Consider the following 24,064-nt stretch of genomic DNA (forward strand, 5'->3'; position numbering starts at 1 on the left):
ACTTAGTTTTTGTAGGACCATTTTATTTTTAATTATTTTCACAGTTTTAATATCAATTTTGTATTTGTTTATAAATATTTTGACTAGTTGCATTTGTAATGAAATTTTAATTTCTATAGATAAATTTTGATTAAATTTTAATTGGTTTTTTTTAATTTTGAAAAGAAAATAGTTTTGAAAAACATGTTTTGAAAAAATGTTTTTATAAAATACTTTTAAACATCAAGTTATTTAGTATAATAATAAAAAAAATAATTTTAAAAAGTTGCACTATAAAAATAGTAAAATTTTAATTAAATGGAATATATGCTAAAAAAAACTTATAACTTTTTCAATATAATATAATAATTAAAATAAAAAAAACACGGAAATGTATAAAAACTTTCAAAAAGAGAATGTTAAAAGTTCATAAAAAAATATTAATTTTGAAATCTTCAATTAAAAAAAGAAATTTAAATAATGGTAAGTGTACTTACTAAACGAGAATACAATTTATACTGATATAAATAGTTCATATAAATAATTAAAAAATTATCATTTTAAAAATTTCTAGCTATACTAATAATAAGCATATTGATAAAAAAAATGATTCTTTGAAAAAACATTTAATTTTTGATTTTTGCTCTTGACATAGAAATTTCAAAAAGATTATTGATAAGGGTAAAAGTTAACAACTTCTTTTAGAATGAAAATGTTAACAATTTGATTGCACGGTAAAATAAGCAGAAGTTTGAAATATATGAAATTAAAGATTCAGATATGAATTCTAATTTTAAAAAATAGTTATTAATATGCAAAAATGTTTCAGAATGTTTTATACTTTAATAGTGAAAAACTTAACTTCATTTAAAAAATATAATAACTTTTTAATAATGACAATTTTTAAATTTTTATTTAAAATTTATGTTACGATATAATCCATGAATCATTTACAAGAAACGTTCACATCTTGGTAAATTTTTTATAATAATATTATTTTAATAAATCGTTGTATGAAATAGTGAAGAGAAAAGGTTTTCATGAACCACATTGAATATATCTGTCACCTTTTTATTTATTTTTCTTTTAATCTTTTATATATACTATATATAGTAAAATATTACATGTTTTGATTTAATAAAAGTTTATTTATAAAATTATTAAAGAATATATATGACCTTTAATTAACCTATTTAAGAATGATAAACTATAAGATATATATAATATCTTGTTTTTGAATTAAAAGTTCATTCTTAACATTTAAAATGGTAAGACAATCTTATTCTTTAAATGGTCATATTACTGATCTTGAAAAGTATGATAAATACCATTTTATAGCAACATTATCTATTTTTATTTCTGGTTTAGCTATTTTTTCACTTCTTTTATCAGCTGTTACTATTATAAATAAAGTAGAAAATGTTAGTTTGGATATTGAACAAAGATCTTCAATGTTTAAAGCTAATAGTGAAAGTTCTTGGATTCAAATGATGGAATTACAAAATAGTGATAGTAGTGTTTTGATAGAAAATATTTCATTTCGTGTTAAAAAAAATATTGATAGTGTAAATAAATGCAATCGTGAGTTTATATATAATTAAACTCTAAATTTCAATATATTTTAGAGTGTATCCGTTTAACATGTCCGAATGGAGCACCTGGTCCTGTAGGACCACCAGGAATTGATGGTGCTCCTGGAGATCCTGGAAAAATAGGAGCTGCAGGAAAAGATGGTTTTGATATTACTTTATCACCACCACCTGAATTACCATGTAAAATATGTCCAGCAGGCCCTACAGGAGGAAGAGGATCACAAGGAGAAAGAGGTAGACCAGGTTCACCTGGAAATTCTGGTTCTCCTGGTATTCCAGGAAAACCTGGTATTGATGGACCTCAAGGATTACCTGGAAATCCAGGATTAAAAGGTAAAGATGGATCAGTAGGACCAAAAGGTTTTCCAGGAGATACTGTTGTTAGTGGAATTGGTGTCAAAGGTCCAAAAGGACCACCTGGACCATCTGGAATTAAAGGGCCTCATGGACTACCAGGTAGACCTTCTAATATGCCTGGAAGTGTAGGAGAGCTAGGAAAAGTTGGACCACCAGGACCTCGTGGTTTTCCAGGAAAAGCTGGAGATCGTGGAGATTGGGGAATTCAAGGACTTGCTGGAGAATCAGCAACTTATTGTCCATCTGATTGTGGTGTTTCTAAAATTCTAGCTCCTTTACATATTACATTTCCTTTAAATGATGGAGGAGATAATTATGATGAAGAAGAGGTTACTCCAGTGGAAGTTGGTCCATCTCCAGATGTTTCAGAAAATCAAGGATATACTTTTTAGTATTTAAATTCTAGTAATTTTTTTTAAAAAAAGTTCTTAAAATGTTTAATGTAAACAAAACAAATAAAAAGTTTAATTCAATATAATGAAAACTTAATATTTAAAAGTATTTATTTTTTTTAACTCAATTATTTTTGCAGTTTACAAAAAAAAACATTGTATACAATAGTTATATAATTTATAATTATTTAATCAATTTTTAAAAATTTTATTTAAAGAGCAAATTTATTTTGATGAAAATTTTAACTAAATAAAAATTGTAAAAAATATCTAAACAATTGACATAATAATGTAACTTTTTAATCGTTAATTTTGATTTTTGATATTAATAAATAAATTAATGTTATAAATGAACGAAAATTTTATATTTAAACATTCGGTATTCATTTTAAATATTGTAATTATGAATTTCTTTATTGTATACTTTTTAATTTTTTTATTTTCTAATATATTATTTATTAAATCTCAGGCTAGGTATAATCGAGATTTAGTTGAAAACTTTATTAAAAATGTGGACAACATAGTGCCGGTAATTTTAAATGATGAAGAAGACAATTATGTCGTGGAAAAAAGACAAAATAGAAGAAATAATGGTAGAAGAGCAGAGGCAAGAAGAAGAAAAGCAAGAAGAGAAAGAGAAAAAGCAAGAAGAGCAGAAGCAAGAAGAAAGGAAGCAAGAAGGAAAGAAGCAAGAAGGAAAGCAGGAGGAAGAGCAGGAGCAGAAGCAAGAAAAAGAAGAAGAATTAGAAGAGAAAATAATATGCTAAGAAATTTAGTTAATACCCTAGTTAATCAAGTAAAGCAGATGCAGGATAATATTAGTAGTATTAAATCACAAATATCAAAGACAGTTCCGGCAATGAGAACATCTCATAAAAGTCCAGTACAAATAGTAACATCTTCAACACAAAAAGTAATAACACAACCTCCAGTTGTAACACCACCAGCAATACCAGCTACACAACCACCAACACAACCACCAACACAACCATCAACACAACCACCAGCACAACCAACTACACAACCAACTACACAACCAACTACACAACCAACTACACAACCAACTACAAAACCAACTACAAAACCAACTACAAAACCAACTCCAAAAGCGACAACAAAAGCGCCAGCAAAAACAACAAAATCAGCAGGAAAAAAAACTACAAAAAAGAAACCAAAATAATTTATTGATGCTACATCTTACTTTTCAAGAAAAAATATTAGGTTAATGTATTTTATTGAGAAAATGTCAATGTAAAAAAGATTGGCATTTTTGTATGAAGTAAATTCTTAAAGTTAGTTTTATTAAACATTCTCTTGTTTCCTAATCATTGATTAATTTACACTCATAATCTATTGATAAATAATATTCATGGAAATTTTAAGTATGATGTAAAAATAAAATATAATTTTTATATTTTTTTTTTATTTTTAATTAATTTGATTTAGAAAAATAATTCAAATATCTAATATTTTAATGCAATTTTTTTATTATAAACTTCGGTGTTTTATGCAAATAAATAAATTTATAAATATGATATTTGTGATTTTTTATGGAAATTATAAACAAAATTAAAAACAATTAACATTGGTTGTTTTAAACAGTACGAATATGATCATATTAAAAAGAAGAAACATATATAATCCTTTATTATCTAAATAAAGTTAGAAAATACAAAAATTTAAAGTCAAATAACTTATGTCTAATCACATGTCTGTTTTTACTTTTGCAATAAGCATGTATTTGGTACAATTAAATTATTTGAATATCTATAACTCAAAGACAATCTTAACAATATATACAAGCATTATAAATAAGAAATTATATAAATAATCAATTTTACAACCTTCAAAAATACCAAACTTGAGAATGTTTAAATTGGTTAATTTTTATGAACACATTGTTATTTAATTTTATTTTTTAACAATGTTTACGTTAATAGAACTTTTTTTATTTAACTTTGTTTACCTTATTGATAACGTGATTAAACACACTGTTTACTTTTTTTTAAATGTAAAAAAAACAAATTATAAAAAAACAAATATTTATAATTGTCATATAATGAAAGTACTTTTAGAATAATTTATAATATAAACTTTTAATTTAGAAAATTTTATATATTATATTATTAACGAATTAAAAATTTTAAAAATTAATCCAATTTAAAATAATTATGTTAAGCAAATTTTTTTAATTTCTTTCAGAAAAATATGTAAGTTGTTAAAATATTTAAAAAAAAAATAGTATTACTTTAAAAAATGTATTACATTGATTTTTGATAAATGTAAATAGCTAACACTAATAAAATATTTCAATTCTTATGTTTGATAGATATACATTCATTTAATATATTTTTATCATGACCAATTCTACATTATTTTTTACATTAGTCATATTAAGTATATTATTACTTATTAAAAAAACAGAATGTTATGATAAAATGTTTTCTGAAGATTTTTTGAATGATATAGAATCACAATTTCAGGTAAATATAAGTTATTAAAAAAATAAATATCTATAATCAAAAGGATATTAAAAAAATGATTGAACAATATTTAGAATTATATAAAAATATGTTGGAACAATTAAATCAAGTACAGAAAAAGATCAATGAATTGAAATTTGTAGTAGATTCAGTAACAGCTTTACGAACACAACAGGCATTACAAGCAGGACCACAAGGACCACCTGGTACACCTGTACAATTAAGACCAGTGTTTATAGAAAACAAAACAGTAATAATAGAACTAAAAAGTGATAAAAAACTAGCTGGACCAATAGGACCACCAGGAACAAGAGTAAAATTAAGAAATATAACAAAAGATGAATTATAATTATGCAATTTAAAAAAATAAATAAAATTATTTTCTTTTGTTAAGAAAAACAATAGTAAACAATTGCACGTTTTATGAAACACATAGTTTTTAATAAAATTTTACATATTCAAGTATAAACTAATTATATATGTAAAAAAAAGTATAAAACAATTTTTTTTTGAATAACTTAAAAATTTATTTCAGTACAAATGTATATTAATAGATTTTTTTTCATAAATAATGACTTTAAAAAATAATTTAGTTTTATAAAAATATTATCAGGTATATAAAACATTTAACAAACTTTAAAAAAAATATAATTTTCATTATCATAAATTTGTAAAAAATCAATTTTATTTTTAAAATAAATAGTAGTATTCAAAAATAACATTTCTCTTTTCAGAAAGTATCAATTATAAATATTTACAAAAAATAAAATTCTTACTAAAAGACCCATTTTATTGAAAACAAAATACCAAGAATTTACACTATCAAAAATTTATCAAATTATAGAAATTTAAGCTTATCTATAAGTACAAATACTTATTATTTGATAATTTACTAAATGTCATAATACAATTTTTAAAAATCAATTATATAATTTTTATGTTATACATAAAAAAAGAAGTAACGTAAAAATATTAAAATAATTTATAAGTAAAAAAAAGGAATATTTAAAATAAAAGAGTGTTTTCTCAATTCAAAATATTTTGTGCTAACATTTACTTATAAAACTATTTGTTTTATTAAAATACAACAATATTTTATTTTTAAAATTGTGAATTTAATTGTATAAAAAATTAATATATAAATATTTTATTCAAAATTTTATTATGTTGATTTTTGATATGAGTAAATAAATTAAACTTATAAAAAGAACTAAAATTTTTAACTTAACATTTCATATACATTTCTAGTAATCATAATAATGTATGATCTTTACTTTACTTATATTCCTTATTTTATTCTTCAATGTAATTTTAATAAAGCTTCAAGAGAAAGATCAAAATATGGCTAAAACTTTTCTACATAATGAATATAAAATATTATCTGTAATATTAAATGACAAAAAAACTCACCATAATATAGAAAAAAATACAAGAAAATAGATCATCTGTAAGGTGACAAATAAGATAAAGATGGCATAATCAAGAAAACTTTATTACTAATTTTTGAAATAAAATAATAGCGTTTAGAAAAAAAATTTTAAAAGCACAATTATTGGTAAATATATTAGTAATAACTCTTGCAAGTTGTAAAGTAACATAATCAAATCTTAGAAATAGGTAACAATTTAAAGTTCTTATTCAATGATTTTTAAATTAAATTAGAGTAATAAGTTCAAAATATAATTTACTTGTGAAGTAAAATTTGGAATATTAGTAGTTATTTTATTAAGAAAAAAATACTGTATTTAAAATAATTTCAATTTTTTTATTTTTAACTGAGAACTATGGAAGAATTTTTGAAATTCAATATTAAATGGTAAATTAATATATTAGAAAGTTTTGACAAGTTAAAATTATCAATACTTTAGTATTTAAATAAAATTAAAAAAATATATATATACAATAATGGGTAAACATTTTAATAAAAATGGGAAAAAATTATCTATTTTGGTTTTTTTATTTAGATAATGTATGCTTTTTTAAAAAACCTACATATGTAAAAAAACTATGATTCATGATTGTTAGCCATGATAAATAATTATCTAACTAACATGTAATTTTCCTTAGTTATTAAAAAATTCAAATGTAAGATTTTTCTGTGATCTGATATTGTTGTGGAAAATATAGGAAAATAATCTTTTTTACTTTTATATAGAATTATGAAGAATTAAAAAAAGAACCTAATGAATTATGAAATGTAATCAATAGTTTGAATTCTTTCTTTTATGTTAACTAATTTTATGAATACATATGTTTTGAATAATACTTCTAACAATAATTTATTTTATAAAGTAATATATAGAATACAAATATAATTAATTTTTATATGGTATCCACGAGAAATGAAGATTTTCATTATCAAAAAGACTTTTATAGTAAATAGATGAACGTTTAAAAGCTTCTTCTCTTGAATATTTAGGTTTCCAACCAATAAAATACATAAGTTTATATTTGTCATAAACAACCCAGTTACGATAATGAAGAACAAAGTAATTGTAATCTGGTAACATTTTGAAAAAATTTGACAAACCTAGTAGTCGAATAAAAACAACCAACAAGAAATATGAAATAACAAAAAACAATCCAGTTAGTGGTAATGAACTTGAAGGAATTTCATTGTTACCATCTTCTAGAACTTTATCGATGACAGATTCTCTGATGTTTTTTGTTAATGTATCATCTCCAAGAATGACAACCTCACCTACAATGTTACCATTTAATAATTCTTCACCACAAGTAACCATGGCATTTGTTATATTTCCTATGTAACACATTTCAAAACTTCCATTATCCTTTGACATTTTTGGAAGACAACCATATTTTCTAAGAATCTTTATTGAGTCAATGACGACTGATGATGTGTCACCTTCTCCATAACATGGTGGTGATCTTAAAATAAGTACAGGTATTGAAGAAGAATCTAAAAAAATTTTACAGAAAATCTTTACTATTAACAACATACGATTAAGAATCTTTTTTTCACCATTAATTTTTGAAATAGTATAATCTCTAAAAGGAATATTATTTAATTTTAATTCATCAATATTTTTCTCCTTTTCCATTAATGTTGGCCATACAGAGGAGGCTTGTGATAACGTTGACGATAGATGAACAATACTTATACCTTCAACATTTTCACATTCATTAGCTAAAATTTCAGGAATTGTTTCATTAAAATATTCTAACATTTTCTTATTTGGTTTGATACTCCAATCTTTGTAATCAACAACATTGTAAACCAACTGACAATTTTCTATAGCTGATGATATTGAATTTATTCCCCAAAATATACCTTTACAATTACTATTTTCATCAGATGGTTTATTAGGTTGCCAAAGTTTAATATTAATTGCAGGATGATTTTCTTTAATTTCCAATTCTAGGCGTTGTCCAATAAAGTTATTGTATCCAAAAATGCAAATATTTTCAACATTATCCATTCTTAGAAATTAACAAATGTAAGTTATAAATTAAATTTCGATGATAATTATATATACTTTTCGTTATAAAAAAGTTATTTTGTCATTGTTTTTCAACAATATCCCAATTTCAAATTGTATATTGTACTTTAATTTTATCATTTTTTTAATTCTTATTCTTATCTATTGATAAATAATGTAGTTTGAAAAATAAATTTTTCATTTTTTTTACTCCCAAATATAGTTATTAAAAAGTATTTGATAAGCAATAAAAGGCAATAAATTATTTATTAAAAATAAAAATTAATAGTTTTTTTTAAATTAAAACATTTTCAGCCTTAGAAAACATTTAAAAGAATAAACATTTTAAATATTTTTTTTTCGCAAACATAAAAAAAAGTGGGTTTACTTTAAATGAGAAGACTCTTAAATAATTTGTTTTTGAAATATCACTGTAATCATATAGGAATTTATAGAAAAAGAAGTTTTGAAAAAAAATTTCTTTTTATTATAATATTGATAATAAAATAATTCTGAAACATTATTGACACTAAAAAAAAGCAAGTTTTAAAATGAAATCTTTAAAAGTTAAATGATCTATAAACTTTATATTTAGATTTTCATAAATTTTTATAATCAGAATACAAAAATTTATAAAATACGAAACTATTTAATCAAGATTTTATAATGTTGATTGTTTTTGGTTTTAAAACTTTTTTGAATATGTAGTTTTACTTCGAAAAAGAATAAAACTATTAATACATAGATGAAAGTGAATTATATTTAAAATTTATTAATTATAAATAGTTATAGAATGATGTTATTATTATTATTGATATATGACAAAAACAAATGTCATAACACATTTTTTTACATTAAATATTTATAAATTATTACCCTACATAATTTTTTACTATATCAAAAGGTTTGTTCGTATATCTTTTGGTCTTCATATCCTTAACATTTGTTGAAAAATAAGCAAAACATTTATTTTGATTTTTTATTTCATTATTGTAAATAAATCCAGGAATATTTTCAAAATCATATCCATTGAAATTCAGTATGTTGGAATTAAAACATAAAATGTCGTTAAAACGATTTTTTCGAAGATCGTTTTGAGCAGAAAGAAAATGTTGACTTTTTTGCTTGAGAGGATCAAGATTGAGCTTTCTTACTTTATTAAATTGAATACAAAGTTCATTTAATCTTCTATCATCAAGTATATTTATAAATTTCAGAAAACGTATGAATCTAATGTCTATATGGCAACAAGGAACACCCAATTTATAGTGATGGTATTTATATTCATTGGTAAACGTCATCCTTTCATTATTTTTATCAATTAACTTCTTTTTGTCGACAAAATATTCAATAAGAGCCTTCAATAAGATTTTCTTCTTTTCTGCCATTTTCAATGAGTTTGGCTTAGGTTTCCAATTGAATTTGAAATTACAATTATGTAGCATAAATCTTCCATTACTATGATTTCTAACAATTTTTTCAAAACTAAATAGAACATATCCAAACAGGTTATGTTCCAACGGTATCCAAGCAAAGGTTTTGTTTTGATTGCGAATCATTAAGTTTGATAAGCCTATCGAGTCATTCAAGGTAAAAAAGTCTTCAGCATTAAAATGTTTGTCCAGATATTTTAAAAAGATTACATCCAATTTAGAATTAAGTTTTGTAGTAACCAGAAAGATGTTTTGAGTGATTTTCCTAAAGACCGAAGAAAGGAAAGTTCTATAGGTACTTTTTTCACAATACGCAAAAATTGGAAGAAGCAGCCAGAAAATTATAAACCGATTGAAATTCTTAAACATAATATAATGTTTTTTTATTGAAAAACACGAGGTTTACATATGATTTTGAAAGATAAAAAATTAAATTTTTTATTTAATTATTCAAAAAATTTTAACAAGACAAACGTTTTCTTGAAATTATATTCATATTTACTAAATTATATACAAAAATTTTTTGAAGTGAATAACTCTCTTAAAGCTAACTGATTTTACAATGCTATCATATTAAATAATGTATTTTTTATTAGTATAGAAAGTATGATAAATATTTAAAAAAATAGATTTTAAATAAAACAATTATTAATAGAAACATCACTTTTTTATCATACAAATTTATCGTAACTGGAACTAAATAAATAATTTGTAGAGTAACATTTTAAAATTAAAAGTATGTATTTTTTTTTAAATCTTTCTTTTTTTATTCAATCTTTTTTCAAAATTTATATAAATTTTAATGTTTTTTCTTTTAAAATTAGGTTTTCAATAAACAATACTTTCTAAAAATTTTATAAAAGTGTCTATTTCAAGGTCAAATGATAAATAAAATTAAACTCAATGATTAATTAATTTTTATTTTGCATATACAAATTAATGTGGCATATTTGCGTTGCTTTCTGATAAAACATTGGTTAAAAAAATTGTTAAAATAAATTAAAAGAATATGCAAAAAAAATTAAAATAGCAATTATTATTCATTTTTCAAACTTCCTACATATAAAATTTTTTTGTATTTTAACAAATTATCAAAAATTTTACTTTTGATCTAGAATCTTTATAATATTGTTTATGATTTTGGTGAAGAATGTTTTATCAGCTTATACCGTAGACTTTCAACACTCTACTTTATTTTACTATTTGAAAAAATGTTTGCCTAACTTTTAATAGCATTAAATAATTAAAACTATTATTTAATTAATAAGTTTGTTTTATCTTCAATAAGATCTTAGTACCTCACTATGATTAAAAATAATCTTTTTACAACAAATTTCTATAATTTTCTTTAATTAATATTCGAATAATGATTATAAAAACGATAATTAATTATATGCAAAATTAAAAATGAAATGAAAATTTTTTATTAATTAGTGATAGTTAAAAAAAAATTGTTTAAAATATTTTCTATACCCTACTAGATTCTAGTAAAGGAAAAAAGCATTTTTTTAACTTGTAAACTTTTCGTTATAAACAGGTGATTCAAAATTTATTGAATAAATAACGAAAATCTTTTTTGTTTTATAACAAAAGTACCTATCTTACTGATGAAACTATCTTTCATAAATATTTATAATAGTTTTTTTTTCATGTATCTTTTATATTTTGACGACTTTGTAAAAAAAAATTTGTTAAAATTTCATTATTAATTATCACCGTCCATTTAACTTTTGACAAATTTAATTTGAAATGATTTGTCATTCCGCTTCATTATTAATTTGTTATAATCTAAACAACTTTCATTAATGCATATGTACAAAAAAAGATTCGTACGAATTTATAAAAAAAAAATTAAATTTTTTTCTTATTTCCTTTTTCTTAAAACTTGTAAATGTAAATTTTTAAATAATACCTTTAAAATTTAAAAAAAGATTTCATAATTCTTGAAACTTCATTAAACAAGAATAAAATATCTTTATGAAAACAAATAATTTTTCGTAAATTTTTAGTAGAAAAAATTAAAAGTATGTTTTTAAAATTTATCTCTTACAAGATGCAAAATTCTATAAAAATTTTAATAAATAAAATTTCTCATTGATATGTTAAATAGATTTAGTACACTTTATTGTCCAATTTACAATGGTAAATTAGTATCAAATAATTTTTTCTATTTGAATCAATTGAAAAAAATTAAATAATACGCATGATAAAAAAAACAATTTTGTGATTTCTTCATCGAGAGTTAACCAATACTTCATCCTGAGAAGAATATGGTATATCTATTTTCCAATATAAGAAATCGTAAACAAAAAGTGGTTACCATTTTTTGTAGATTAAGAAACAAATATTACTTTTAAATAGAAAAAATAATGGTTCTCCAGGCTCATGACACTAACCCATTTGTAAGTTTTGCTAAAAGTTTGTATAATATTTTATGTTCTTAGAGTACTGTTGATTCAGTTGATGCAATTCTTGCAAAAGAGGATGGTAAAATTGAGCGTGGTAGAACATCTAGTTGTATTCATGGAGTTCGTCAAAGATGTTCTAATTGCCTACCAATAGATCCATATGATCCAGAATACCTTAAAGAAAAAGAAATAAAACATATGTCTCTTCATTCATATATTAGAAAGTTAACCGATGGTGGTGGAAGATCAACGAAATCATTAAAGGTTTTAGAAGAAATTAATTGTAAACTTAATATTGATTGTGATGCTGGGCATAAACCATATCCAAAAGGTATCTGTACAAAATGCCGTCCCTCAACATTAACTTTAAATCGTCAAGTTTATAGGCATGTTGATAACATATCTATCGAAAATGATTATGTTGCCAATCAATTTCTTAATTTCTGGAGGAAAAGTGGTATTCAACGCGTAGGATATCTTATTGGTGTTTATGAACCTTTTTCAGAAGTTCCATTAGGCATTAAAGCTCGCGTTTGTGCCATTTATGAACCTCCACAACATGGAACACCTGAATCAGTTGAATTTGATGATGATATTCATGAGCATGAGGTTAATGAATTATGTAAGATGTTAAATTTAAAGAAAATTGGATGGATTGTAACGGATTTATGGTCTAAAAATCCAACTGATGGTACTGTTCATTGTATAAGACATCCAGAATCATTTTTAGTATCCGCTGAAGAATGTATTACAGCCGGTTACTTACAATCAAAGCATAAAAATAAATCTGATTATAGTACAAGTGGTTATTTTGGATCAAAGTTTGTCACACTTATTGTTTCTGGTGATCAAACAAATCAAATTCATTTTTCTGGTTATCAAGTTTCAGAACAATGTACAGCATTAGTTGAAGCTAATATACTTTGTCCTACATCTCATCCTGAATTGGCTTACATTAGAGATAAACCTCTTACTGAGACTCATTTTATAACAGAAGTTCAATTTGTTCAAAAAAATGAATATGGAGCAGAGGTTCACAAAGATGGTAGACCACTTCCAGTTGAGTTTTTACTTGTTGATGTACCAGCAGGTATGCCAAAGAATCCTGAATACACATTTCATGTTCCAAAAGATGGACAATTAGATTTTCCAATTGAAAATCGTATTGTTATTGGTGAGACTTATGATTTATCTCAAATAGCAAACATAATTAATTCCTATGGAGAGGATAAATATCTTGAATTATGTACGAATTTTCATTTTTTAATATTTTTAATGACTAATGATATCCTTAAACTTTCAATGGACGAAATGAAAGAAATTTGTTCATATGTTACTAAACAAGACAGAGAAGGAATTAAAAATTTTTGTAATAATAATGCTAGTTTTAAAACATTAATTGAGTTATGCTCTCAAGCTCAAGTTAGAGGACCCTCTCCAAATCAATCTAATTCAAATAGTGGTTCTGGTTCTGTAAGTGTATGGAGTTGCCAATATTGTACATATGAAAACACTGGTAATTCTAATGATTGTGCAATCTGTGGCTTACCACGTTAGTAATTAATATACTGAGTTTTAAATGTACTATATTTATTTTTCTAAATAAAGTTTTTTTTATTTTACTTTAATAATTTTAACAATATGCTGGGGTTTTTAAAAGATTTTATTAAATTTAAAAAATAAACGTAAAAAATACAAAAGGAATTAAATTTTTATTTATTAAAAATAAATAAATTATTAATATTCTTGATTCAAAAATATTTTACAGTAGTTGTTTATAAACTTTATAGTAAAAGTCAACATTATCCCAATTACATTTTGCTTTAAAATTTTTTTATTTATTATTAACAGCAGAATTTAATAATGGCTACACAACAAGCAGGTATAGGAAGTTTATTATCATTAATTAAAGGCACTAAAAAATCTAGTGAAAATAATATTTCACATGTTGTCAAAAAGGAGACAAAAGTAACTGAAAATATTTCAATTAAATTACCTGATGTGAATTATGATTTTTCAAATGAACCAACGCTTATTGAATTGGAAAAAGATTGCTTTATGGATAAGGCTAAACTTAAAAGACCTTCGGTTAAATTTGATAATAATTATATTAGAACTGTAAAATTTAACAAAAATGGAAATTATTTAATATCATCTTCACAGGATCGTATACTTAGGCTATTTTTTTTTGATAAAAATTCCAATCCTAAGATCAGATTAGTTCGTGAAAAAGAATGTGCAGGATTTATTTATGATGCATGTTGGAGTAAAACAAATGATGTATTTGCTTTTACTAGTTTTCAATCTCCAATTCATTTATATGATACTAATGGTGAATGTATAAATACTTTTAAAGGAATTAATAATTTAGACGAAATGGATACAGCAAAATGTGTTTGTTTTACAAATGATAGTAATAATGTTATTGCTGGTTACAAAGACAAGATAAGAATATTTGACATGGAGAAATCAGGAAAACAGATATATGATATTAATACATATAAAAAATTTAATGGTGGTCAGAAAGGAAATTTTACATGTCTTCGGGTAAATCCAATAAATGATAATCTTTTTATAGGATCAACAACAGGAGATGTAATTGGAGTTTATTCACTGAGTGATAATTCATGTCAAATGTTGATATCACATGAATTTGATGGAATTACATGGATGGAATATTCAAAAGATGGTCAATATATTTTTATTGGAGGAAGAAAAGATGAAGGAATTTCATGTTATGATACAAGAATGTTAGGTATAAAATTATATGATATTCCTCGACCTGGTGTACATAATCAACGCATAGAATTTGAAATTGATCCATCTGGATCATTTTTATTTTCAGGAACAACTTTAGGAAGTTTAAGAATTACAGATCTTCGTTCTGGACCATCTTTTCAAAATACTAAAGAATTCAATATTTTATCAACTTCAATTCCTTCTTTGTCACTTCATCCAGAAGAAAATTTTGTTGCACTTGGTCATGGACAAAGAATATTTCCAAGTTCTATTTTTATTGATGAAGATGACAATAATGAGGTAACAGAAAATATACCAATTAATAATGGCATAAGTATTTATAAATTTTAATTGTATCTCACTATTAATTTTTTATTTGTATATATATAAAAACTTATCTCTTTAAAAATTTAGAATACAACTAAAAATAAAACTATGTATTTCTTACAATATCTATGCTAGTATTAAAATATTAAAAAAATTTTTCCATTTATAAATAGTACCACGTTTTTGTACTTATAAACATTATATTGAAATTAATAAATACTCAGAAAAAAATGAAGAAGATACCCACACTAACATTGAACAGAACGTTTAACATAAAAATATTTTGCTCATGTTAAAAATACATAAATGCCATTAAAGCCGAATATAAAATATAGATATCTTTGGCTAATTTCTGAATATTTTTGAAAATTAGAAAATAAATAATATTTTTTTCTGAAAAACATTGAATAGAAATCGAATAAAACCAATCCCATCTTCATAGGATAAGTATTTCTTGAGATACTGAAAAGTCGGGAACAATGAATATTTTAGAAAAATTTCCGCCTTTGGTCATATCTTGCTTCAAAATCATGATAAATAAAATCAGATTTCTGCAATCGTCTTCTAATGAGTTTTCAAGTAGGGTCTACCTTCAAAATTTTTTTATATCTTTAAGTACTTGCGAGATATCAAAAAATGATGACAATGGATTACGCGCGAAAAAGTACCAAGTTTCATATCTCAAGAACGGTTTAATATTTAAAAAACTTTTCAACGTACGGTACATCTTAAATCAAAAAATAAGCCCAGCGCAACAAATTTCATGAACCTGTGACTTCATTAACTTGAGTTATCACTACATTGTTAAAACTTTTTTTTAAACATATTTCTTATCATATCTTCATTTTTAGAAGTCCTATTAAGATGTGATTAGGCTTAATGAATTTCTCATAAAAAAGTGATCTAGAATAAAGTATTTATTTTTAAAATTTACAATATTATCATAAAAATCGAGATTTAAAAAAAATATTCCCCAATTTCGCCCCTCAACTTTGAATCATTATAACTCCTGAAGTTTCAATTTTTGAATATTGTTGATTATATTCAAATTTCATCCCATTTCAAGGGCTATCGAATGACTATTGTTTTATAATCAAATTCCAAAAAAAAATGTTTATTTTTTGTCACCTTTTTAGAGGTAAAATTAGAAATCTAGAAAATTTTCAACTAATTTTTATATCTCTGAAAATAATAATGTTATAGCTATGAAAATTACTTATCTAGACTAATTTTTAAATTGAAATCGAATGAAACTAATTTCATCTTCATAGGATAAGTATTTTCTGAGATACTGAAAAATCGGGGTACAACGAATATTTTAGAAAAATTTCCGCTTTTGTTCATAAATCTCTTTACAATAAAGATAAATGCAATCAGATTTTTGCAATCTTTTTCAAAAAACTTTTCATATGGGGTCTACCTTCAAAACATTTTATATGTTCAAATATTATCGGGATATAAAAAATTAGGTTAACAGATAAATCGTAAAAATGTATCTAGCTATATGTCTAAAAATTTATGAAATTCAGAAAATTATTTTAACATGAGATATATCTGATTTTATAAAAGAATTCCAGGGTATTAATATTTATTGTTTTAAGTGGTCTTTAATCCGTGTTATCAGTAATTACTTTAACACATTTTTAAACAATATTTCATGTTATATCTCATTTCGGTCCAGTCTTTTAAAAAAATATGTTTTTTCTTTCATGCTCCAAAAAAAATTATTTTGATCTAGCATATAATTTATTGTTTTGAATGAATTTTTTTAATTTTTTTGAATATAATTTTTATGCTTTAATTTTTATATTGCTAAATTTCTATAACTTTAATTTAAAATTTATGTATGTTTTTAGCTTTATTATAAATACAGTTAACTAATATATAAATTTTTTTTTTTCTATTAAAATTAAGTTTTAATATAAAATTTTTTTATTTTATTTAGAAAATTTTAATATTACATAAAAAATAATTAAAATATTTTTTTTATATACAAATTATATATGCAAAAAAATTTTTTTAAATAATAGTAGTGTATATAACATGGAACAAAGTAAAAAAAATGTGGAATCTAAAAAAAAAGATTTAATTTTATCAAAAAATCATTTAATATCAAAATTGGATAGGTTGGCTAATTCCTCAGTAAATAGTGTATATAGTAAAAATTTATTAGTTGGAAGAAAATCAAAAAAAACAAGAATGTTTTTTAGTAATAAAAAAGATAATGGACATATTGAGTGTGATATTGAGGAACAAACATATTTTCATGGTCTTTTGCCTCGAAAATATATAGGGTAATTTTTAATATATTTTTAAAACAATTATATTATTTTAGAAGCAATTTTAAAAATCCAGGTGATTATTTAATATTGTTAAAATATAGAGGAACAGAACCACGTTATTTTTTGGAATTATTAGATGGTGATATATTGGTTAAAAGAATTGAAATAGTTAAAGAAAATGGTTATTATTATTTAAGTATTTCTGGTGACAATTTAAAATCATTTTCATCTATACCATCATTAGTTAAATATTATCATCGAAATCAAATACCTGGATATATATGTTTGAAAAATCCTATTCAACGTCCCAAAACTTTTTATTGTCATTCTTATGTAAAATATAACAAAAATGATGATTTAATTGGAAAAGGAAGTTTTTCTACAATATATAAAGGAATTATAAATGAAGGTCCTCATAAAGGTACACCAACAATTATAAAATTTTTAGATCATGGAAAAAAAGAGACAGACAAAGAATATTTTAAAACTATTAAAAAAACTTATAAATATTTAATTAAAGAAGCTTCAATATTATTTGAAACAAATGATAAGAATATTTTAACTTTTTATGGTATATGTATAGATAATCTTCCAATTGCTTTATTAATAGAGTATTGTCCTGAAGGTACTTTAGAATCACATTTAAAAAAAGAGAAAAATAATATTTGTATAGGTGAATTATTATATTATTGTTATGATATTGTAAAAGGAATGAAACATTTATCTATGCTTAAAATTGTTCACAAAAACTTAACACCATCTAGTATTTTTATATCAAATAATGGTTATTTAAAAATTGGTTCTTTTAGTAAAGCAAGTGAATATGGTTGTAATGATACAATGCCAACAGAAATAGAATTAAGATATCAACCTCCAGAATATATGTTAAACAAAAATATTGAATTAAATGAAAGTACTGATATTTGGTCATATGGTATTACTGTATTTCAAATTTTTAATAATGGTTTACTTCCATTACAAGAGATAAATGATGAACAATTTAAAGAAAGAATTCTTCAAAATAATTTTTTTTCATTTCCAAAAAAATGCCCTGATACATTGTCTTTCGGTATGAAAAAAGGTATATTTATTTCACAACCAACAAATAGATTCACTTTTTGTAATATTGAAGAATTATTAGAAGTAATCTTAAAAAGAACTGATCTTTATCCATTACCAAAACCAAATGAAACTTCTCTTTCAAAAAAAGGTATTTCAAGATCCTTCATTTTATTGTAATTAAAAGTAGTTTTATCCAATTATTTATAAATAGTTCATAACTGTATATTAAAAATTTTATATATACAAAGTCAATATTTGTATATAAAAAAAGAACAATATAATAAAAAAAGTAATATTAATAATAATTTTTAAAATAAAAATATTACCAACTATTATGTCAAATAATTTATAAGTAAATAATATTAAAGAAATTATCAGAAGAATAACATATATAATAATTTCATATTCTTTTCTTTAAGTTTGAATCGAGTATCACTTAAAAACTTTTTTTTTTAAAATCTATCTATAGTTGTTATAAAGTAAACAAATAATTGAAAATGATTAATTATTAAATTTTTAAAGTATTGAAAATATTTTATTTAATTACAAAAAATGTCTGAATATATACTCCTTTAAACTTCTAACATAACCAAAAATTTTGTACTTTAAAGTTTCACTATTTCCAAAATTAGTATTTACTAACCCATCAAATTTATTAAAACATTCATATAGATCTTTCATAAATAATCTTAAACTAGGTTCTCTTGCCAAACAACTTTTCAAAATAGTTTTTATATCATCTGGAAATTTTTCAACTTCACTATAATTTAATAATGATATTGTTCCTTTTGTAATTTTTTTAATTAATTCTTTATTATTTGATATATTCTCATATGGCCTTTTACCATCAGTATAAATTTCGTAAATAAGTACTCCATATGACCATACTTCTGATCGTGGTGAATATAATCCTTGTGATAATGTTTCCGGTGGCAACCAACGTATAGGCATTTTTTTCATTTCTTTCATAACAATAGATGTCTGTCTTAATGATAAACCAAAATCAGCTATTTTTGCTTTATCATCACCTCCTATTAAAACATTTCGTGTTGCTATATCTCTATGAAGAGTTTCTTTACTATGAATATATTGTAATCCTAAATTAACATGTCTTGCATATTTATGTTTTTTTTCATTCCACAAAATAGGATCTTTAATTTTTGGATTTTTTAAATTATCATATAAAGAACCATTTGTTGCCATTTCTAAAATAATCATAACTGGATCACGCTGTGTACAAACGCCAAAAAATTTAATAACATATTCTGAGTTAAATTCTGTCATAATACTAGCTTCTCTTAAAAATTCCAATTTTGAGTCATTTGTCATTTTCTCCATTTTTAGTAATTTTATAGCAACAGGAATACTTTGTCTAAATGTTCCAAGATTTAAAAATCCAACAAAAACCATTCCAAATGCTCCTGAACCAATAGGTTTTTGAAGTCTAATTTGATCATGAGTAAGTAACCAAAGATCTTTATCAACCCAATGAGTTATTTTAACTCCATCTTTAATTGGTATCAATCTATCCATATGATATCTTATCAAATCTGAAACAGACTATAAAATTTAACTTTTTAATAATTTAAAAAAAAATTAATAAAACAAACATTAAAACAGTATTTTTTTATCCAAAAATGCTTTCCATCATTTGTTCTCATAATCATATGATGTTCTCTTTTATCATTAACGTGTACGGTAATTATATAAATTTGCCTTTTTTCAATTTCTGCTCTCCGTAATAAAAATTGACCATTTGACATTTTTATTTTTTCAGCTACATCTCGTGACATAAAACCATGATAGTATGGTTCTAAATTTACATTTCTTTTATTTCCTGCAAATCCACTTTCAATTTTTATTAATGTTTTGTTCCTTTCAAATGATAAAAATTTTCGAAATTCAGTACTTAATTTTAAAGTTACTCTTGTATGCACTTTTGTTTCTTCCGCTGAATTTGTTGGATAAGTTGAACTACTGGTAGTATTTCCATTTACACTTCCTTTTTTCCTTTTTCTTTTTCTTCTTTTTTTCTTAGTTTCTAAATAACTATCTTTATTGGAGTTTTTTGATTGATAACTTGTGTTAACTTTTGATTTAAGATCATTATCAGATAAACCTTTAGCTTCTAAACAGTTATTGGATTTTATTTTAATTGTTTTTTTGCTCGCTGAAAAAGTACTTATCATGGTGCTAGAAACAAAATACCAAAAAAAAAATAAATAAATTATTAAATAGTAAAATAAATATACAAAGAAAATTTAAATACAAAAAAAATTTAATTAAAACAAAACAAGTCATAATCGAACAATAGTAATTATTTGTTTACTACAAATTAATGGACCAATGTTGACATAAGCTCCGTTTTAAATGATACACCATAAACGGAAATAGAAACATATACTCTTCTTTTTCATACAATAATTTATCATCACATCTCCCTTTTTTTTCTAACACTGTCGTTGATTAAAAATGAAAGTAAATCTCATTAGTGAGATCTGGTGAATTTTCCCCAGGTGTGAAGGACAAAAACTGAAAAAATAAATGCCAAGGAAATAACAAGAACTGGAACAGGTCCAATTTTCATTCCTGGAGCATCATCAGTATAGAATCGCCATCCACCATTTGAAGCACGAGCAGCAGATGAACCAGTAGATGTTCCACCACTACGACTAAAAAACGAATTTTATAATTAGAAAAAAAACTTTTATCTTACCGTTGTCTAACTGTTCCACTGGAGGCACTAGATCTAGCGGCAGTACGGGGAGATTTAGAAGCATCAGCCTAAAAATAATTAATATTCAAATTAATAATTGCCATTGAACTTACCATTTTTAATTATTAAATTTATATAATATGTAAGTTTTCCTAAGCCAACTTTTAAATGGGAATAAATTGTTACACACACTTCTCGATGACTGTGTTGTATACAAGTGTATCTCGCCAACACACGAACTGCAAGAATATTAATATTTTCGTCTCAAGATTTATTATTTATAATAACGTCCACTTTTTACCAATTTTTCAAATATATTTTTTTAACTTTCTTAAATATGGGATTATTGGATGATTTTGAGAAAGCTTTTGATCCAAAAAAAAATTTGCTACAGATTAATGAGGATGAAGATTATGATGGTAATTTTTTTGTTAAATTGTTTATATTAAATATTATATTTTTTTTAGGAACATGGGCTTCATCTTTAAAAAAACCTGACATTGATCTTGATAAGGTCGAAGAAGTTTCACCAAATCGTAGGAAAATGAAAGATTTAAAATTGCTCGATGAAACTGATGAAAAGTATAAAGGAACAAAAGTATCAAGGAAAGATATTTTTGGTGATGAATGTGAACCAACATTAAAAGGAAAATTTTCTTCTGATGACGAAGAAATGGATGATGAGGAAGAGATAGACGATGAAGAAGAAGTAGATGATGATGAAGAGGTAAATGATGAGGAGCATGACAATGAAAATGTTAGTGATGAGGAAGAAGATAATGAGGTTTCTGAAGATGAAGAAGATAATATTGTATTATTAAATAAACCAACAGACACTTCTAAAAGTGATTCTATAAAACAACAGATGACAATATGGGATAAACTAATGAGAGTAACCATTAAAGCACATTCAGCTATGAGAGTTTTTAATCAATTACCAAGAGATCAAGTAGCTAAAGATTTGGAAAATCAAAAAGATGCTAAACAAAATATTTATAATTCTCGCCGAAACATTTTAGAAGCATTAAAATTGTTAGTTGATATAGAAGGACAAATGGTTAGTAATTTAACTAATATTGAAGATAGTGATAATGAAGAAATCCCTAGTTCCGATGAAGAATCCGACAGTGACAAAGAAGATACAAATGATAAGGAAGAAGAATTTGGAGATGAAGAGGATGAAGAAAATGAGGAAGAGAATAGTAATGAGGAAATTGAAGAAGTAGAAAAAAAGGGTACAAGTGACAATTTCAAAGTCAAAACAGGTAAAGGATTCAATTCCAAAGAATTGGCTAAGAAATTAAAAGACCGCCACAATGTTCTCCAACCATTCAGAACTGCAACATTGAAAAAATGGGATGAAAAAACACGATTAATTTCTGTAAAAGCAAAACAAGATTTTTCTAAATTTAGCAGCAATATCAACAAACAAATTGACAGGATAATGGCTGACAAAGCAAGATTATTACGTAAAAGTCAGACTAAACGTGGAGATTGCATAAGAATAGGAGATAGTTCTGATAGTAATTTTGATGTTGAAATATTTGATGATACGGATTTCTATCAACTTCTTCTAAAAGACCTTATAGATAGAAAAACAATTGATACTAGTGATCCAATTCAAATGAGTAAACAATGGCTGGAAATTGAGAAATTAAGGCAAACTAAAAGAAAGAAAAAAAATGTAAATCAAAAAGCATCGAAAGGTAGAAAATGTATGCTTGTAACTATTCCTAAATTAGTCAATTTTTTCCCTGCACAACCTGAAACTGTCTCTTGGAGTAATGAAAGGAGAACGGAACTTTTTAAATCCTTGTTTGTTAATTAACTTTCAATTGTGGAAGATTTTTTATTTTATGTATATACATACCTGTTATGTTTGATATTTTTTTTGTTGACTATTAATAAAACACTTTAAGTTTTTACTTATAAATATACTTTTTATTGTTGTAAAAAATTTATATTTATTAAATTAATAAGAAACCAAATTAAAATACTTTAACTTTCTGTGATAATGAAAAAATTTCTTTGGCATAAATATTTATTAACATACGGAAATCCATTGTAAAACTAAATTAAAAAACTATAAATATTTCCATACTTCGTGTATTAAAAATATTTCTGTTACTCATCTTTTGACCATACCAATAAAAAAAATAATATTCATTCTAATGATAAATAATACTTTTTTAATTACAATAAAAGGAGAACAAAAATATAGAGGCACAGATAAATTTTTAATAAGTAGAAACTTCGCAAGCTTCTCCATTTTTTGTTGTTTTGCAAAAAGGATAAAAAACACAATTGTCAGGGTCACTGTAACAATAAGCCAGTAGAAATATTATAAAAGCCGCTGTACATACATGACAAGGTCTTAAATGAAGAAAAATTGAAATAATAAACTTGACATAAATATTAACTTACCTTCTTTCAATAAAAAATCCTATCAAATATATCCATGATAAAATTGCTCTTTCTATTATTTGATCAGGATGAAAACCAACTTTTGGTATTAAAAATAAAGGTAAAAGCCATTGTAAACAATACATATTATTACTAGTATATAACTATTTCTTCCAATAGCTTTTTTTTTAAATAAAATATTATTATAATTAATAGTGTTTAAAAATATGTATGTATATTTATCTGGAAAAATAAATATATAATATTATTTTAAAATATTTCTGTAGAAATATTAAAAAAAAAACTTTATATAAAAACATTCTTTTAAAACTCTAAAAGTATAAAGAATTTATCTCTGAAAATTTCTACATAAATGTATCTACGTCTTATTATAAATATAAATCAATTTAATAAAATTCATATTTAATAAAATATGTGTTAAAGAATTTAA

At 23.5% G+C, this 24,064-nt stretch overlaps 12 protein-coding genes across 12 annotated transcripts; 7 read left to right on the forward strand and 5 right to left on the reverse strand.

Moving 5' to 3' along the window:
• Positions 1-1,244: 1,244 nt before the first annotated feature.
• On the forward strand, positions 1,245-2,320 carry SRAE_2000136400 (Nematode cuticle collagen, N-terminal domain and Collagen triple helix repeat-containing protein; the record flags this gene model as incomplete). The annotated part of the gene is made up of 2 exons (XM_024652308.1): positions 1,245-1,560; positions 1,605-2,320. 2 exons carry the CDS (start codon positions 1,245-1,247, stop codon positions 2,318-2,320), a joined length of 1,032 nt encoding a protein of 343 aa, XP_024505897.1.
• Positions 2,321-2,723: 403 nt separating this feature from the next.
• Positions 2,724-3,500, forward strand: SRAE_2000136500 (Hypothetical protein; the record flags this gene model as incomplete). Its single annotated transcript, XM_024652309.1, has 1 exon — positions 2,724-3,500. One exon carries the CDS (start codon positions 2,724-2,726, stop codon positions 3,498-3,500), a length of 777 nt encoding a protein of 258 aa, XP_024505898.1.
• Positions 3,501-4,758: 1,258 nt separating this feature from the next.
• On the forward strand, positions 4,759-5,152 carry SRAE_2000136600 (Hypothetical protein; the record flags this gene model as incomplete). Its single annotated transcript, XM_024652310.1, has 2 exons — positions 4,759-4,803; positions 4,847-5,152. 2 exons carry the CDS (start codon positions 4,759-4,761, stop codon positions 5,150-5,152), a joined length of 351 nt encoding a protein of 116 aa, XP_024505899.1.
• Positions 5,153-7,118: 1,966 nt separating this feature from the next.
• On the reverse strand, positions 7,119-8,243 carry SRAE_2000136700 (NAD(P)-binding domain-containing protein; the record flags this gene model as incomplete). Its single annotated transcript, XM_024652311.1, has 3 exons — positions 7,119-7,723; positions 7,766-8,056; positions 8,096-8,243. The coding sequence occupies 3 exons, from the start codon at positions 8,241-8,243 to the stop codon at positions 7,119-7,121; spliced, it is 1,044 nt and encodes a 347-aa protein (XP_024505900.1).
• Positions 8,244-9,115: 872 nt separating this feature from the next.
• Positions 9,116-9,802, reverse strand: SRAE_2000136800 (Hypothetical protein; the record flags this gene model as incomplete). Its single annotated transcript, XM_024652312.1, has 1 exon — positions 9,116-9,802. The coding sequence occupies one exon, from the start codon at positions 9,800-9,802 to the stop codon at positions 9,116-9,118; it is 687 nt and encodes a 228-aa protein (XP_024505901.1).
• A 2,243-nt stretch (positions 9,803-12,045) lies between these two features.
• On the forward strand, positions 12,046-13,641 carry SRAE_2000136900 (Nuclear protein localization protein 4 homolog; the record flags this gene model as incomplete). Its single annotated transcript, XM_024652313.1, has 3 exons — positions 12,046-12,078; positions 12,121-12,415; positions 12,464-13,641. The coding sequence occupies 3 exons, from the start codon at positions 12,046-12,048 to the stop codon at positions 13,639-13,641; spliced, it is 1,506 nt and encodes a 501-aa protein (XP_024505902.1).
• Positions 13,642-13,947: 306 nt separating this feature from the next.
• Positions 13,948-15,174, forward strand: SRAE_2000137000 (Telomerase Cajal body protein 1; the record flags this gene model as incomplete). Its single annotated transcript, XM_024652314.1, has 1 exon — positions 13,948-15,174. One exon carries the CDS (start codon positions 13,948-13,950, stop codon positions 15,172-15,174), a length of 1,227 nt encoding a protein of 408 aa, XP_024505903.1.
• A 2,019-nt stretch (positions 15,175-17,193) lies between these two features.
• Positions 17,194-18,671, forward strand: SRAE_2000137100 (Tyrosine-protein kinase Fps85D; the record flags this gene model as incomplete). The annotated part of the gene is made up of 2 exons (XM_024652315.1): positions 17,194-17,444; positions 17,486-18,671. The coding sequence occupies 2 exons, from the start codon at positions 17,194-17,196 to the stop codon at positions 18,669-18,671; spliced, it is 1,437 nt and encodes a 478-aa protein (XP_024505904.1).
• Positions 18,672-19,037: 366 nt separating this feature from the next.
• SRAE_2000137200 (Tyrosine-protein kinase Fps85D) lies at positions 19,038-20,683 on the reverse strand (the record flags this gene model as incomplete). The annotated part of the gene is made up of 2 exons (XM_024652316.1): positions 19,038-20,054; positions 20,105-20,683. The coding sequence occupies 2 exons, from the start codon at positions 20,681-20,683 to the stop codon at positions 19,038-19,040; spliced, it is 1,596 nt and encodes a 531-aa protein (XP_024505905.1).
• Positions 20,684-20,982: 299 nt separating this feature from the next.
• SRAE_2000137300 (Protein transport protein Sec61 subunit beta) lies at positions 20,983-21,326 on the reverse strand (the record flags this gene model as incomplete). The annotated part of the gene is made up of 3 exons (XM_024652317.1): positions 20,983-21,166; positions 21,211-21,220; positions 21,320-21,326. The coding sequence occupies 3 exons, from the start codon at positions 21,324-21,326 to the stop codon at positions 20,983-20,985; spliced, it is 201 nt and encodes a 66-aa protein (XP_024505906.1).
• A 221-nt stretch (positions 21,327-21,547) lies between these two features.
• SRAE_2000137400 (Protein AATF) lies at positions 21,548-23,038 on the forward strand (the record flags this gene model as incomplete). Its single annotated transcript, XM_024652319.1, has 2 exons — positions 21,548-21,629; positions 21,678-23,038. The coding sequence occupies 2 exons, from the start codon at positions 21,548-21,550 to the stop codon at positions 23,036-23,038; spliced, it is 1,443 nt and encodes a 480-aa protein (XP_024505907.1).
• Positions 23,039-23,447: 409 nt separating this feature from the next.
• On the reverse strand, positions 23,448-23,759 carry SRAE_2000137500 (Bladder cancer-associated protein; the record flags this gene model as incomplete). The annotated part of the gene is made up of 2 exons (XM_024652320.1): positions 23,448-23,583; positions 23,635-23,759. 2 exons carry the CDS (start codon positions 23,757-23,759, stop codon positions 23,448-23,450), a joined length of 261 nt encoding a protein of 86 aa, XP_024505908.1.
• Between the last annotated feature and the right edge of the window lie 305 nt (positions 23,760-24,064).

The sequence above is a fragment of the Strongyloides ratti genome (assembly GCF_001040885.1).
Source record: "Strongyloides ratti genome assembly S_ratti_ED321, chromosome : 2".
NCBI lineage: Eukaryota > Metazoa > Nematoda > Chromadorea > Rhabditida > Strongyloididae > Strongyloides > Strongyloides ratti.